The following is a 16,909-nucleotide window of genomic DNA, read 5'->3' on the forward strand; positions in this document are numbered from 1 at the left end:
ACACACTTTGTTGTAAGTGTGTAATTTATCAGTCTCCCCAAGAGATATTATACTCCTTAAGGGCTCGGACTATATTTTATTCATCTGTGTATCCACAGGATACAGTAAGGTGTTCAACCCTTGATAAGCAATAAACAAATGTAAGAATGAATTACTGAATTAAACATTTGATAGATGGCATTTCATATTCCTTAACATGTTTATTAAATTCTTCCAGTCAAAACTCAGGTAATGGGCGAAATCAAGATTGCACTGAAGAAGGAAATGAAGACAGATGGTGAACAACTAATAGTTGAGATTCTCCAGTGCAGAAATATCACCTACAAATTTAAATCTCCCGATCACTTACCAGGTATCTAATTTTATGATAATGAGCAATGTCATACATCTAGGAATTCTGTAGGAATATGTCCTAAATAATCTGGAAAATGTAGAGTAAAATTTGGGCTGTACACCAAATACATCTGAAAAATGAAAAATAAGAATTAATTTCTCTTACATAGAAATAAGTTGATATTTTACTAGTTTTTAGCTAAATTTTCTCAACACATAATCTTAGAGTACCGTATTTACCATACAACAGGAAAACTGAATTGCTAAGAAAATTGGTGTATCTTTTAATCACTTTATGTTGTCTGAAACAAGTCGAGCACAGCCTGCTAGCTTTGTGTAAAATATACAAGAGCTCTCAGTGTACAATTGTAATTCTTTCAACAGAAAATTGTATGAGTCATGGACACTTTACAAGCCAAATTCTTATTTTCAGATTTATATGTAAAAATATATGTGATGAACATCTCTACCCAGAAAAAGGTGATCAAGAAAAAAACAAGAATATGCCGACATGATAGAGAGCCTTCATTCAATGAAACTTTTAGATTCAGCCTCAGTCCTGCTGGACATTCTCTTCAGGTAACTCTATATTATATTGCTACTATTTTAAAATTTTTGTTCATACAGGATTTGTTTTCCATTCAGTTATTTAACATGTGTATAGCGATCATACGGTATGTGACATCTTACAAGTTAATTAATTCTTAGAGGTGTTTTCCAGTGGGCCTTTAGAATTCCACAGCCCACTCACTCATCCAATTAGCTACCAGGTCTTCTCACTTCTGACTACTCAGTTTATTTTATGCTCACTGGCACTAATCCTCTTTGAGTCCTCATCTTTATTACTCAGATCATTTTAGCGGTACACGTGGCCTCCTTGCCATCAGTGTCTTGGCCTCTTAATTCATTCCATCACACTGCTGGTGGAGGTATCTTTTAAAAACACTGGCTAGGAGGGTGGGAGGATGGGTAAAATAGGTGAAGCGGATGGGAGTATACCTATTGTGATGAGCACTAAGCAATGTATAGAATTGCTGAATCATTATGTTGTACACCTGAAACTAATAGAACACTGCATGTTAAGTATACTTGAATTAAAAATAGGTAGGTCGATACATAACAACACTGACTAGCAGGTTCATTAAAGCCCTTCAGTGACTCACCGATATCCTGCCTCATTCATAGTCCTCTAAGGTGAGCTCTAATCGTACTGATTTAATCTCATCTCTGTGTATACTTCCCAGCACACTCTATACTCCAGCCACACCACAGTCTTTTCAAATCAGGTTAAGCCTCCAATGTTTTGCTCCTATTTTTCTTCCCCTTCAATATCGTCTTCCTCATGTCTCTCCACCCATCCCACTGGTCCACAATCTTTCAATGTAAACTCAGCCCTTACCTGTCACTGCTTCCATAGCTTCCTCTTCTCTAGGGCAGGGCCTGGCTTGTATTGTTCTTTGTTCTACAGCCTCATACAATCCTGGTACATAGTGTGTCTTCAGTAGATGTAGGGACAAGGAATGAAAGAGGGAAAAGGAGGCAGGAGGAAAGAGATGAAAAAATATGGGAAGTGAGACCATGATATCAGCACTTAAGGGCCTACACTAAAGACAAATATAAGAATATTACCAAGCTAAAACTGTACTGAGAGTACTGACAGACATTAGAGTGGAAATTAAAAAAAAAAAAAAAAGCTAAAGGATGCCCTGCAATCTGTGTGAACAAATGTGTCATCCACAGAGATTAAGTAGTTAGAGAGGGGACAGCGAGGGAGAAAGATCACACATTTGTTTGAAATATGATACATTTGATAAGAAAGCAGGATCCAAGTGAAAATCTACAATACCATCTGAAACCCCAAAACCAGAGGCCAGAAGAGATAGTTATAACTAGAAATGTAGATTTTGAAGTCAGAAACCTAAAAGTAAGGTTTTAGCCAAGAAGGAAGATGAATTTTCTAAAGGAGATTCTGAAAAGAGAGAGAGCAAAAAAGAATTGTCAGGGATTCATGGTTAGCACCACTAATGCTCTCCACCTTTCTTTCAACTCCTCTCTAAAAGAAAAAAAAAAAATGTCTTGAGTCTGAAATCCTATGGCATTTCAACTAACGTAAGTTCTACATATGACAAGAAATCACTTTGGAAGTACATACCATAGTAAAATCACCAGTAACTGAATGTTAAATCAAATTAATGTTGTGTTTTATCTGCCTCATGAGCTCTTACTTATTTATTCAGCACTCAAATAATTTCGTATTTGAGTTAATATTTCATAAACTAGTAGAAAATGTACCTAGCAAAGTTCTTTTGAGAAACTTGCATTCATGTAAGCATAAACCTAGTCAGAATTAGCTGCTAATACATGTCATCTAAAATTCTCATATCCTCCAGGATGTGTCTTTTCCTTTGGGAAATGCTGGTGTGAATTAATTAATATTCTGCACATCTTTTGAGGACATCTTGAGGATTAGTTTTCTTATACATATAGCTGCTACTTCCCCTCACCCTTTCTTGTCTGTGTTATTTCTTTGATGATCAAATGTCCTTTAAAAAAGGTTGAAAAATATATGCAAGTATATATAATTTTGGCTATTTTTTCTAGATTTTACTTTTCTCTAATGGAGGGAAGTTTATGAAAAAGACCTTGATTGGCGAAGCTTGTATCTGGCTTGACAAAGTGGATCTCAGAAAAAGAATAGTCAACTGGCACAAACTTTTGGTCAGTCCTACACAAACCCATTGAAGAAATGTGTCTGCTCAGGGTATAGAAACTGCTCTAAATAATTTCAAATCAAGACTAGAGTTGGATACTATTCTACAATGTTTTTAAAGGGGTAAACGTGAGAGGAGGAACACCAGGCAAACACATACTTAAAGCTTCGTGAATGTTTTGTTGTGGAACACAGAAAAAAACTCAAATGAAAAAGTTCATATATTGGAGACCAAAAAAAAAAAAAAAAAAAGAGCTTTGAGTCCTTGGATTGCTTCAAGAAAAACAGCGAGAGCTATTTTGATTACTTAATGCACAAACCTTTGAGCAGAGTTGAACTATAGCTAAAGGCAGCTGCTCAAATGTTAATATGGTTCCTCATGCAAGACAAAGTTGATCATTTATGCAAGACAGCCTTGCTTGAAAGGAAAGAAGTGATGTAACAAATCTCAGTTTTCAGGAGTCTAAAGATCTTTCTTCTTCATCTTCTTCTCTCAGACGACTTACTGTTTTTAGATTGTGACATAGGATACAACTACAGAATGCGTTCAAGACTAGAAGTGAGGTGGTTGTGTTCAGAGGGAAAGGGTACTGGAGATGGAGAAATTACGGCTTTTAGGTTTTCTCTCTGTCTAGATGTGATAAGTGTGAGCATCGCCAACTTTGGAATTCATGTCCTACAAGCACATTTGTATAATATGAAATGATGTAGAGCGAAGATAATACTAAATGGAAATGGAATTACATTTATCTAGAAATAAAGCCATGATTGGCTCGCACTGAATGTTGCCCCACAAAAATATTGGACCCTTGGTTGAAAACATCAAAATTTCCTTAAGTGACCATTAAGCCAATACATTTTCAATGTACATACCAAAGAACATAGATTAAAATGGTATGTTCCAGGAAGCCTGATAAGTTGTTCTTTGTGGAATTGCAAGTAAATGTTATTCCACATATTTCCTTTCTCTTGAGTGAGGTATTGAAAGAAAGAAAATTCTTCCTCTGGCAAACAAATTATATTAATCCTTGACATGGATTAATTCACTTGGTGTCATTTCCTGCTCTTCCATAATGCTTTTTTTGTCCTTAGCGCATTAACTGATTGTATAATGAAAACCCTGACACCAAACTCAAGTTCTTCCTAGTGCTCCATTTTTCTCTGTTAGTGACAATATTGCAGTGATCAAGGTCATCAATATTGAGAAAATAGGTGAAAAGTCAACATTATATTGAGATTATATGAACCTGAGCTATTTTATTAATACCTAATAAAAGGACCAATGTCCAAATCATTGAAATGAAGCATCCTCTTCTCCATCGACCAACACTATAGACAAAGGCAGTAGAATGGAGTTGTAGGAAATGCACTCAGCTGGGATAAAAAGCTTGGCTTCTGTCTTGGTCCTGCCACTGACTAACTGTGTCACCTTGCACATGTCACTTAAAGTCACTTTCCCCCAGTTTCTTATTTGTAGGATAAAAATAATTACATATTCCTACCCTTCCTAATGGGATGTTGGGATGATCAAGCCAAGTGAACTGTGAGGAAAAAAAGAAAGCACATTTTCAGATATAGTTTTATACATAAAGTGAGGAATAATTACTATGCAGCTCTTTATTTCTCAAATTTTATATGCAAGAACATCCTCCATAACGACGGTAGACATTGACTTGGATAAGAGTAGTGTATTCACTCCAAAACTAATGGTTTTTCTTTAAAATACAAACTTGCATTGAACCTGAGAAAAGGTGAAGAATTAAGTCAAAATGATTTTCAAATTGGGTTATTATAAATGAAATGAATCATACCAATCTTATACTATTCGCATATCCTCTCCCAAAATAAATTGCGCCCCAGAGCATTCTGAGTTTAAAAGCTGCTTCTTCATTCAAAGATGAGGTTTTAGTGGGTTTTGAGAAATCACCTCCAAATATGTTGGTTGGATATGGAATTTTCTCACTTTTAAAGAAAACCATAATTTAAATTTCAGAGGAATTGATTAAATGTAAAACATTAAAAATAAAACAATTTCTAATAAATTCCAGGCTATATATCTTTATTACATTCGTAAAGAAATACACATGCACTCTTCCCCAATCCAAGGAGAAAGCAGTTCCTTTCCTTCCCTCTATTTTTTTACCTGTCCTCCCTGATAATGCAGTGTCCTTCACCACTGATACTGCTCTACAACAAGCATGAGGGAAGGGATTGCTGGAGACTTGATCCTGCTAGGATTTTATTTTTAGAGACATCTAGATCTGCTGATGGTTGCTATGGATATTTCCAGCAGAAGTGAGCACTTTAGGGAGCTTGTAATCATCACTCATCGTTGGGAAAGGAAAGGCTTCGGAAGATCTCTTTCTGAACAAAAAAGGTTCAGCTCACCTTAGGCCCTCTTCTGCAACCACGTACATCCAGGGGTATGGATGAGAGGTTGTATGACCAGTAAGTTTGACTTTATTCCAGTTGCGATTTCTTTTAGAATAACACAAATGAGGTGCCACCAAAACAAAGATCATCCCTTGGTAGCTATTTGACCTGAAAGGGTAGGAGTCTCTCCATTCTAGGTGCCCCTTTGTTCCGAGGAACCAGTGATGATGGGGCCAGGTCAATCAAGAGAGCTAACGATAGGGCTTCTTTTTTGTGCACCAGCATCCCCCTTCAGAGAGCATAAGATCCTGCCACAGTGTGCCAAGTTTGCAGCTGACCAAAATCCTAAGTTGTACGGGAATTATTCTATGCAACACTGGTCCTCGAACAAACGCATTTCTTCTGAATGATGTCGATTACCCTTCTTACAACAAAGTTGTTTCTTTTTTAATTGCAAATAGGGCTCTTGGTGTTTTTTACTTTTTTGTATATATCACAGCACATAATTTTCCACTTTTTCATTTCTTTTATTTTTTGGAAGCAGTTTTTTTCTTAATCTTACTGATGACAAAGTTTGTAATCTCTAAACAATATGCAATCAGTCCAATTCCAACACCTATATCTCGAAAAGCATCTTAATTTTCCCCACGACTTCATTGAGTCATCAGAAACTGGAGTTGCTTCTTGGTTCAAAATTTGGTCCTAAAGAAACTTCTAGCTGTAGAAGCAAAAGCACAGAGTGAATTTTTACGAAAGATGGGGATTTGTAGAATGGTCATTACAGACATAGGTAACAGTGTAAGCAAGAAGTTGGTGTTTCCCCCCGTTTTTACTTAAGATTAAGAAGATTTTTGGTGACTTGGAATTCTTTCTTTACCATTTCTGTTGAAAAGAACAGTATCCAAGACTAAGGAGCAGTGATTGTCTTTGTTCCTTAATGTGCCCATATTGTAACTAATCATACAAATAAATGCATATTTTCAGCATATCAGTGGAATTAGTTTTGTGGATCACACACATTAAAATAGTCATATTGTGGGAATATTATAGCTGGTAACCAGCTGATATTGATTCTTACTATAGGAATGGTCGTAACAATAGTGGTGATAGTGGTAGTGACACTAGATTGGTGGTCATGTGAAGTAAAATAAAATTCTATACTATACTGTGCCCAATTTATTAGAAATTATTTGATTGATGTTTCATTTCATTAAGATATCACAAAATGTTTATAGTATTTTTTTACTTTATTATTTAAATCATAACTAACAATATTTTTAAAAACTTATTTTCATTGCTATAATGTCTAATATTCCAAAAGCAGCCAACTAGAGCTATATATATGTTTATAACTCTCCATGTGACAGAGTGAGTTTCCGTCTTTTTGAGCTTGACATGGAAGTGAAAGAAAGCTCAATGAATAATTATGAGCCGTCTCTTTAATAATTACTTGCCTTTGATGTAATACAAAAATGAATGAGTGAAACAGATATTCTCATTGACTAAGACACATTGATGTTTTCTGTATGTTCCATGTTGTCATAATTAAAGGTACCCATTAAGTCAAAGTCATTTAATCAAATGAGTCCTTCTCTGATATGTAGATCGAGAGCATTTTCTTAAATGGTAACCCTGTACATAACTACTATACATTTGGTAAAACAGACAAAGTTGAAATATTAATTTCATTTGGCATTCAGCATGTGAATATGATTATCGTTTGATTGTGTCTGTATATTTGTTGGTGATGTGCTCAGGTGCTCCCACTACTGATTAATGTGTGTGCTAATATCCTAACAAAAACACATCTGATATTAATGGAAAAAAAAAATCTTGTCTGAAAAAATAAAAATCTAATAAAATTGTTTTCAAAATAAAAAATAAAGAACTTGGAGATATGTCTTGTTTCTAACTACATGTTGCATGCCGTGTTGGTGATTTGCTAATGTGTTCTTTTCTGTTCTACCCAAATCTCTCTGGAAAAATCTAATGAACAAGTACCAGTTCTTGGGCTAAAGGTTGTAGAAATTGAACTGAAATACATGAGAATTGTATTTAAAATGCTTGTAAATCTGTCTTGAGTTTTTCTCTATGTAAAAATATGTCTCGGTTTTGTGATTGTATGCAAGATGTATCTTGATAGCATATTCAGACTGTGCTGTATAAAAAGGCTGTTGCCTCAGCCTTCCCAATAAATATTGAAAATGTCAACTTTGACTTCTTGTGTTTACCAACTTGATAAGTCGATACTTTATTATAGAAATAGAATTTTTCATAACATCTTCTCTGAAAATTATATCATAAATACATTCATTCACCCAGTTTAAAAAATAAATTTTAAACCCAGCACAGAAAACAGAATTAAATAAATGTATAGCTTAATCCGTTATTATATGTCAGGCACTCTTGTCACCACCACCCAGGTCAAGAAATTAAACTTTGCCCGTCACCTCATAAGACCTCCATTTTACCCCTCCCTCTCACAACACCCTCTCAAACCCTAAATGCAACCACCATCCTGATATTTATGATAATTACTTCCTGAGTTATCACTGACATCTGCCTAGTAAACAAATACTCCCGTGGTTTTCCTGTTTTATTTTTAAAATGTTTTCTAAGCTTCTTTTAGTCTACATATTCTCCTGCCAACCCCTTCTTTTTCAGTGAATCTTACTTTTTGAAGAAACCTGGTCTTTCTACCAGATTGGATTTTTGCTGACTGCATACTCACAGTGTACTTAACAAGTTCCTCTGTCTCTGTATTGCCCTACAGGTCTTTTGCCCTACAGACCTGACCTGATTCATGTTCAAGGTCAAAGGCTGGCATTATATTCTTCCATTGGGAGGTGTATAATGTCTGGCTGTCTTTCATTTGTCCTGTTTACAGCCACTGGTCCTCAATGGCTAGTATAGATCAATTAATTAACTAAATGTTACAAAATGGTGATGTTCTAATTCAGTCAATGAAGGAAAGTTAGGGTAAAGGCAGAAAAGGTTGGACAATTTTTCTTTACCTACCATTTTTCAAAATAAGAAATGGTTCCCTATCATCCTCCAAAGATGACCAATAAGCTTTTGTTTTTATTTTTATTATCATTGCTCTCAAGGATGAAAACAAATGTGGTATTTTTTTTTTTTACTTTTTTGTTTCAAGTTTTTATTTAAATTCTAGTTAGTGTAATATTGGTTTCAGGAGAAGAATTTAGTGATTCAAAATTTTATATGTTTTAATTCATTGAAACCATTATTCTTATTAATGCTCAAATTTACCTTTCTTAATGAGTCAGGGACATCTTTGAGTAAACTTATATGTTTCTTATATTCTTTGATAACATCTCTCTATGGCAAGAAAGTTATATATCATTTCCTTAACCTTAAAACAGTATAGGAGATTTATTTAACTTGAATTTTTATTTTTCTATTTATCTCTTTAAAAGTAACTAAATTTAGGAATGCATTGACACTGCTTGATCAACTTTTATCTGATATGTTATTGCTTCTTGGCCTTTTGGCTAAGATCAAGTGGAGTATCAAGTATATTATCTAATATGGCAAACTTTTAATAGCATTCTTAGGTAAAACATAGCTTGGAACATTTTTTGAAGATAATGTCAGATCTAAAAGGTGGTAATTAGATGATGATTAATGATTTGACTATTGATTATCTAGGCTTTAAGAGCTGAAAAATCCCTGCATCTACGGTTTAAAGCTTTGATAGCATATTGAACCAAAATAGTTTTCTATCAAAACATAATAATAAAAGTATGATGGCAAAGTGTTGAAATTTTTACCTCCGTTTAAATGACAATTCCAAATAAATTAAAATTTTATTTTTAAAGTTTCATTTTTTATTTTATTTTATATATTTTTATTTTATTATTTGTAAAAATTAAGAATTATTTCCATGGATTACTCAATAAAAAATGACCTTCCAACAATTTGATTCTTTGAAGGAAAGTTCAATAAAATTAAACCTGTTGCAATCAAAGGAGAAAGAAAGCCAATTTACCATTCTCAGGTAGGAAAAAGTAATGTATATGCCAAGATTCAAAGATCTGGAAATGTATCAAAGTGATAAGAATCATGATCAAGTTGAATTATCCCAGGTACACAAGATTGTTTCAATGTTGGAAAATGAATTAATGAAATCTAGTACATTAATATACTAAGGTACAAAAATCATAAGATGCTGGGTAATATTTGATAAAATTCAAAATCCATTCATAACAAAAACTTTATAGCACACTTGGAATGGAGGAATACTTTTTAAATCTGCTGAATGTTATCTACCAAAAACAAACAAACAAACAAGAAAAACTTTGCTGGTGAAAGGATAGAAGGCTCTTCCTTTGAGACCAGAAACAAAGCAAGTATGCCTATTGTCACCATTCTCTTCAATGCCTTTACCAGAGTTTCTAGCCATTCTGTCAAAGCAAGAGAAGAAAAAGACAAGTAAAGGTGTAAGAAGTGGGAAAGAAGAAAAGAACTATAATTATTTGTAGATTATACAACTTTGTGTGTAGAAAATCCAAAATAATCAATTTGTTTTAAAATATGTAAGAGAATTTGTCAAGTTTACTAATTATAAAAACTATACAGAAATAAATTTCTTCTCTGATTGTGAACAAGAAATCATCAGAAAATGAAAATTTCAAGAAATGATTTTTATTAGCATAAAAAGTTTCAAATGCCTAAGAATAAATTAACAAAGAAGTTCAAGACCTCTACAAAGAAAATAATAAAATTTTATTAAGATATTAAATAAGAGCTGAATACAACATTCATTGATTGAAAAATTGAATATAGTAGTGATATACAATTCTTCCCAAATCAGAAACCCATTGATTCAATGCAATTAAATTTTTTAAATGTGAGAGGAATTTGATAAGCCAAGTATAAAATTTATGTTGAAGCACAAAGGGCCAAGGAAGAGCCCACTGAAAAGCAAGAACAAAATATAAGAATACTTTCTAGCAGATATTAAGACTTATTATAGAGGTATAGAAATTAAGAATATAGTGCTGATGCAGGAGAAATTGGGACAATGGAACAAAATTATCCCTAAATGGACTTTATATACAACAGAGGAGATAAAGCAGGTCTGCAAAAAACCATGAACTTGCAATTAAATAGCCTGAGTCAATTGAAAAACATAAAAATAAATGCTACTGGACCCTGTCACAAATTGCAAAGATAAAATCCATATAATGTAAAGACCTAACATGAAAGACAAATTTATAAAACATATAGAGGGTAATATGGGAAAATAACTTCATAAACTTGGGAGAGGAAAAGATTTTTTAAACAAGGCACACTATGCAGGAGGAAAATTAGGAAAATACTACTACATAAAAATAAGGATTTCTGTTCCTCAGACACCATAAAGAAATTGATAGGGAAAGTAAAAACAATTAGAAAAGATATTTGATACAAAAAACAAAAAAAAAGACTAGTGTCAAAAATAATACAAATCTGAGGTCAAAGAAAAGCAGCATAAGGGAAATATAGGAAAAACACTTCAACAGATAGTTTAGATGAAATCCAAATGGTTAAGAAACATATAAAGAGATGCTAAACCTCATTAGTTTTCAGGATAATTCCATTTAAAGTACAGTGATATATTATGCACATACATAAGGAAAAATCTAGTCTGAGGAAGCCAAACATTGAAAATGGAATTCTCATTAAGTATAAATGGTATAAGTACAAAATGTCACAACCATTTTAGAAATAGCTAGAAATTACCTTGTATGATGAAGATTTCCATACATTACCACTCAATAATTGCACTCCTAGTTACGCACATCAGAAAAACTCCTGAACTTGTAGGTCAGGAGGCATTTTCAAGCGTGCCAGGTGGTTATTTAGCCAGTACGTACTGGTACAGCATACCAGAGAAATTTGTTTCTGGTTGGTCCGCCTTCCATTCAGATGGGTTTGACAACTTGTGATTGGTGTATGACCTTGCCATATATACCATTAAGTATTTTGAATATCATCCTTGTAATTGTACTTACAGCAGTATCATTCAATGTAGCCCCCAACTCAAAACAGCCCCACCAATAATGACATGGATATTTGGTGGTGCAGCAGTGCTGAAGATGAATATTTTTCAGCAGCGATGCTGAATAAAGAATAATGCAAGACAGTAAAGTGAATAAATGAGAGCTCTACGTATCAGTATGAATGAATTTCACAAATACACGGAGAAAAAGTAACGTGCCACCAAAAAACCCAGTGTGATTCTAAGAACCATAAAAAAAAAATGAAAGGATTGAATAACACAAAAGAAAAAATAGTTGCCTCCTGGAGGAATAAAGCAGATGTCATTAGAGAATAGTGTTTGGGGGGTTTCTAAACACTAGCAATGTCCTATTTCTTAATCTATACGGTGATTATACGTATATTTGCATAGCAATTATTATGTAAGCCACACATTCTTTTGTGTATTGTATTTTTCACAATTTAGAACAATTTCAAAAGAGCAAGAACAAGTAATGGTTAAAAATGAAGCCTCTCAAAAAAGAATGAAAAAAATGTGTTTGGCAAAAGAAGGTTAATTATAACTTCTGTACGCTGTTTCAGTGGAATGATGGGGACAGAAACCAATTTTAAAGAATGGACTCGACAAGTATTTAAATCTTTTTAGACACTTGGATTGTATCAGGGCAGACTGGAAACTCGGGCAGAAAGTAGACACCTTGGTCCACAGGTGGTATTTCTTCTTCGTTTTGGAACCTAAACTCTTGAAAGATTTTAAGGCCTTTCAGCTGGTGAGATCAGGCATGCCCACCGGAACACTGACAACAAGCTCTTCACTTAAAGTCAGCTGACGAGAGATGCTTATCATCTCTACAAAATCCTGTCACAACAGGCCTCACGTCGTATTTGGATAACTGGCTACGGCTACTACGGCTAACCAAGTCGACACATAACACTGACCGTCACAGGTATGAAGAAGAAATCTAAAGTTTTTTTGTTCTTTGGTTGGTTGGTCAACTGGTTTGGTTTGACTTGATTTTTAAGATGAGAGAGGATTGAATAAATTGCAAAGTCAAAGGGAAGGACTTATTTGACAGGGAATGATTCTCTACAATCTGGCTACACACAGAGAAGAGGCAGTGAGTAAATTTTAGCATGCAATATGAGAAGATGGCATCTAAGTACTTGTTCAACACCCCCCCTTCAAGAGGAGAAAGGAAAATTTCTCTAAGGGTCGGTTCCCAGCCCTGACTCTGTATTAGAATCATCTGAAGAGCTTTAAAAAACATGGATACCCAAACTCCAAAGCAGACCATTCAAATCGTCATCTCTGTTTTCTGGGCCAAGCCTAAGTGTATTTTCAAAGCCCCCTAGCTGTTGTCAGTGTGCGGCCAAGGTATAAAATTACTGCCCTAGTGAAGCAACCAAAAAAGGAGATTATTAGTACAAATGTAGACAGACCGTATGTTTGATATGAGGAGGTTAAGACTGTTTCCTTCTGATGGCTACGAGTTTCTCATTGAGATAAGATATGAGGTCATCTGCCTACAGAGAAGAGGAAGGGAATATGGGTTAGGTTTTGAAGAGAATAAAGGAGGTTTAAAATAGTCCTGGAGATGAGTGGGAGAGCAAGTAGGAAGAGAAGGATACTATACATAATGAAGGCCCTTTTGAGTTTAGAGACAACACACAGTGACACCTATCTGACTTGCGACATGACTTTCCCCAGCCTTGGCTTGGGGTTCCTATGTAGGGGCAGAGAACAGACATGGTAAATTTTCATGAGAATCAGTCTTAACAGATGGATTAGACAAAAAGATATGCAAGGGAATTAAAGGACAGGGTGACTTTAAATTTTTGGACCGTAGACCGTGTAATCATCAAAGAGGGAAGTAAAGAAAGTAAAGACTGATGGACTGGGCAAAAGACACATAAAAAATCAAATCTGAAGATGAAATAACGAATTCTTCCAGGGCAAATCAGGCAAACCGCAAGGAGAGAAAACTGTGAGTAAAGTCTTACAAGGGGACGACAATTCACCAGTAGAACCAAGAGAATAGGAGTTAAGGGTAAGGGAATACTGTCAACAAGTAATGTGTTGTGAAATGCATTGCTTATTTCAGAAACACTGGGCAACTGTATTTCCCAAGTAAAGTTTGCAATGATAAAGAAGAGCTGAAAAGAGAGGTTTGTAAATTATCCAGAATCAGATTGTATAAAGTGCCATCAATTTTGATTTGGGGAAATAATGATATTGCTATGAAATAAGTGTTATGATTCAGAAAAAGCAATATCTGATTCTATATTTTATTTATGAATGGGAAAATTTGCAAGTAAAATATTTCTAGGCATATGTAAGAATCTCTGTACTTCAGAGCATGTTTCCAAAAAATAAGGGATTACCATTTTCTTCGCTGTATACAGAATTGCACCTAAAAGTTTGAAGCAAGATAGCTGAGCCAGAGACAATACTGATTATTAGCAAAATTGACCAATTTTCTTCTGTTCCCTGTGTAATGCCTTGCCAAGCTCTTACTGACCTCAAGATGTTCAGTTGACATTTCTGCTTTCAGTGAAGAAAAATTTCTGCTGTGGGGCCAGCTTCCTTCTGTTGAGCTAGAGAATTTAATTTTCTGTTCTACCTGTGAAATTCAAGGAACTATTACTGTCAATTGATTACAGTTTTTGAGCAGTTCAACTCTTGCCTTAAAAAGGGCTATTCAAATTTACTGCTGTAGCCATTTAAAAGGAAGTCATATACTAATGAGTCACTTCCTTTTAATAGTAGTTAGGACTTGCAGACTGAGTTACAGCTGCCTAGAATATCGAATTCAGTTATACGTCCCTCAGACGTGTGCCGCTCTGACTCGGATTTACACAGCAGCCTCTTCGTGGCCTTGCTGCCTCAGCTCTTCCAGATGCATCCTCCACACAGTCACCTGTGACCTCTCTGAAATATGGATCTGGCCATAACATGTCCCCATTAAAACTTCACAGGGGTTCCTATTGCCAGAACCATGGCAAAAAACTGGAGAACATCCTTGACACCATCCTCTCATTCATTCTCCCCCTCAACCTCAAGCCGTCAAAAAAACCTTAGCTTTCGCTTTCTTTAATTCTCGCATTGGACTATTGCAGATGCTCTCTATTTAGGGGCACCACTTGCACGGGGAAGTTACCGTTGCACTGATCGAAAGTTTCAGTTACACAAGATGAGCAAATTCTCGAGACTGCTGTACAATAGAATGCCTATGGTTAACAATAGTGCACTGGGCACTTACGAAGTTTAAGTAGTAAGTTTCATGTGAAGTCGTCTTATCACTGAAAAAGGGGACATGAGAAGACTTTCAGGGGTGACGAAGATGTGTGTTACCTGGCTCATGGTGATGCTTTCACAGGTGTTTATATATGTCCAAACTCCTCAAATGTTCCCATGAAATATGTGGCTTTTTGTATCTCAATCATACCTTGATGGAGTTGTTAAAAGATAAAATTTAAAACTTAAGCAGGCACTAGAAGCCTAGAGGAAGGAAGAACGCTGTCTACCGTCTGGTTAAGCTGGGTGAGATTTTAAGGCCATCTTGGTCCCCTGCTTACTTCCTACCCACCCACCATCTCCAGCGCCCACTCACATATATGCACATGCATGTGCACACATGCTTTCCTTTCCTCTGGGAAAAAAAAAAAAAGGACAAAAACTAGGTGGATTCAAAGTCAGGAGAAACACTGATAGATCAGAGAACCAGTTCCCTTTTAGAACTTTAGAAAGAGGAAGGTCAGGAGCCAGGGGATAGGCTCTCAGGAGATGCAGTGTGGAGAGAAAAAATGTCAAAGGACTGAGAGACCATAATGGCATTGGTGTAACAGTAGAAGGCTTTCATCAGTTTTGGTATTCTAGAGAATAGGTGAGGTGAAAAATCACTTGAACTTTCTTGGCCTTATGTGAGATTCCCCTCCTGACTCTAACATTCTGTCCTAGCTCAGACAAGAGTAAGTTTTTTCTTACAAATTTTGGCAAAATCTTTCTTGTCATTGAGTAATTTTTGTCAATGAATTTAATATTAAGTGATCACTATTACACAAAATAAATGTTACATAATAAAAATATTTTACAGTAAATGTATTGAACTTGTGAAATACAGAGAGAAGGAGAAAATTATTCTCAGATAAGGTTTTATCACCTTATGATCTTAGTATCATCATTCAAGTGATGAAAATACTTGTATTGATGAAGAATCTGAAAAAGAAAAAGTTTAAAGAAAACCAGCATAGAATACTGATTAGCTAGTGCCCCAGAAATAGTCTGAAGTTTAGAATCTGAAATAGAAATAACCCTGAAAGTGAGATGTTGTTATTAAACTGACCAAAAGCATATAAAAATTTTAAATGAGATCTTAGAATTAAGGTTGGAAAACCTACAACCTCATCTCAGGAAGGTACATGCTAATCAAAGAAAGAGTGCCAGCCATGAAGTGGGTTAATTAATATTTTCCAAAAGATATTCACTCTCAAAAATGTGAGCACATGACTGAGACAAATTAGTAGTTTGGAATTTTCAACCTGCTCTCTATCACTTTTCACACCTTTTCAGCATTATACCACCACTTTCTTGAATTGCATTAAGAATGGCTTCTTTGAGTTATTGAGGGTCATCATTATGATAAATTAAATTAAGAAGTATTTCTTTGAAATTCATTCAAAGAAAATGAATTTCATGTGGTAACCACGGTAATTTCAAATAACATTATTCTATGTTCAAGAGATTATATGACTTAGTACAAAAACATTTGACAGTCAGAATAACTGGGTTCTAACCATACTTTTACCACAACCTATGCTACAGCACAATCTCCCTTCTCAAACCTTGGTTTTCCCAAATTGAAGGGTTGTACTAGATAATCCACAAAGTTCCCTGTAGATCTAAGACAATTGGGAACAGCACTGCATTCGTTAATAGAACCTTTCTCTTGGGGTACCTGGGTAGCTCAGTGGGTTAAGCGTCTGCCTTCAGCTCAGGTCATGATCCCAGGGTCCTGGGATCGAGACCCCATTGGGCTCATTGCTCAACAGGGAGCCTGCTTTTCCCTCTTCCTCTGCCTGCTGCTTCCCCTGCTTATGCTTGCTTGCTCTCTCTCTCTGTCAAATAAGTACATAAAATCTTAAAAAAAACAAAAAACAAAAAATGTTGAGGGGTGCCTGGGTGGCTCAGTCGGTTAAGCATCCAACTCTTGATCTCAGCTCGGGTCTTGATCTCAGGGTCCTGAGTTCAAGTGCCATGTTGGGCTCCATGCTGGGAGTGGAGCCTGCTTAAATAAAAACAAACAAACAAAAAAACACCTTTCTCTTGACTCATTTGCTGCCCATTCAATATAATTTCCTGCCCCTCCCCCTGAGAGTCACTATAATTAGCCAAGTTTTAAAATAAGATTTTTAAAAATTCAGTCTGAGTCAATATCTGAATCTAAAAATACGCAATCAACAAAGTAACGCTCACTTCCTGTGGAATTTACT

The 16,909-nt window shown here is 35.2% G+C and overlaps 1 protein-coding gene across 3 annotated transcripts in view; it reads left to right on the forward strand.

Annotated features, from left to right (window-relative positions):
- PCLO (piccolo presynaptic cytomatrix protein) overlaps positions 1 to 7,627 on the forward strand; it is a 395,644-nt gene extending 388,017 nt beyond the window's left edge. For all 3 annotated transcript variants that reach the window (XM_032402272.1, XM_032402273.1, XM_032402274.1), the window contains 3 exons: positions 218 to 352; positions 767 to 912; positions 2,935 to 7,627. In XM_032402272.1, coding sequence (XP_032258163.1) covers positions 218 to 352; positions 767 to 912; positions 2,935 to 3,075 — 422 coding nt within the window. In that variant the 3' untranslated portion in view covers positions 3,076 to 7,627. The remainder of the gene's footprint in view (positions 1 to 217; positions 353 to 766; positions 913 to 2,934) is intronic.
- Positions 7,628 to 16,909: the final 9,282 nt, after the last annotated feature.

The sequence above is a fragment of the Phoca vitulina genome, unplaced genomic scaffold, assembly GCF_004348235.1.
Source record: "Phoca vitulina isolate PV1807 unplaced genomic scaffold, GSC_HSeal_1.0 scaffold4, whole genome shotgun sequence".
In the NCBI taxonomy this organism is placed as follows: Eukaryota; Metazoa; Chordata; class Mammalia; order Carnivora; family Phocidae; genus Phoca; species Phoca vitulina.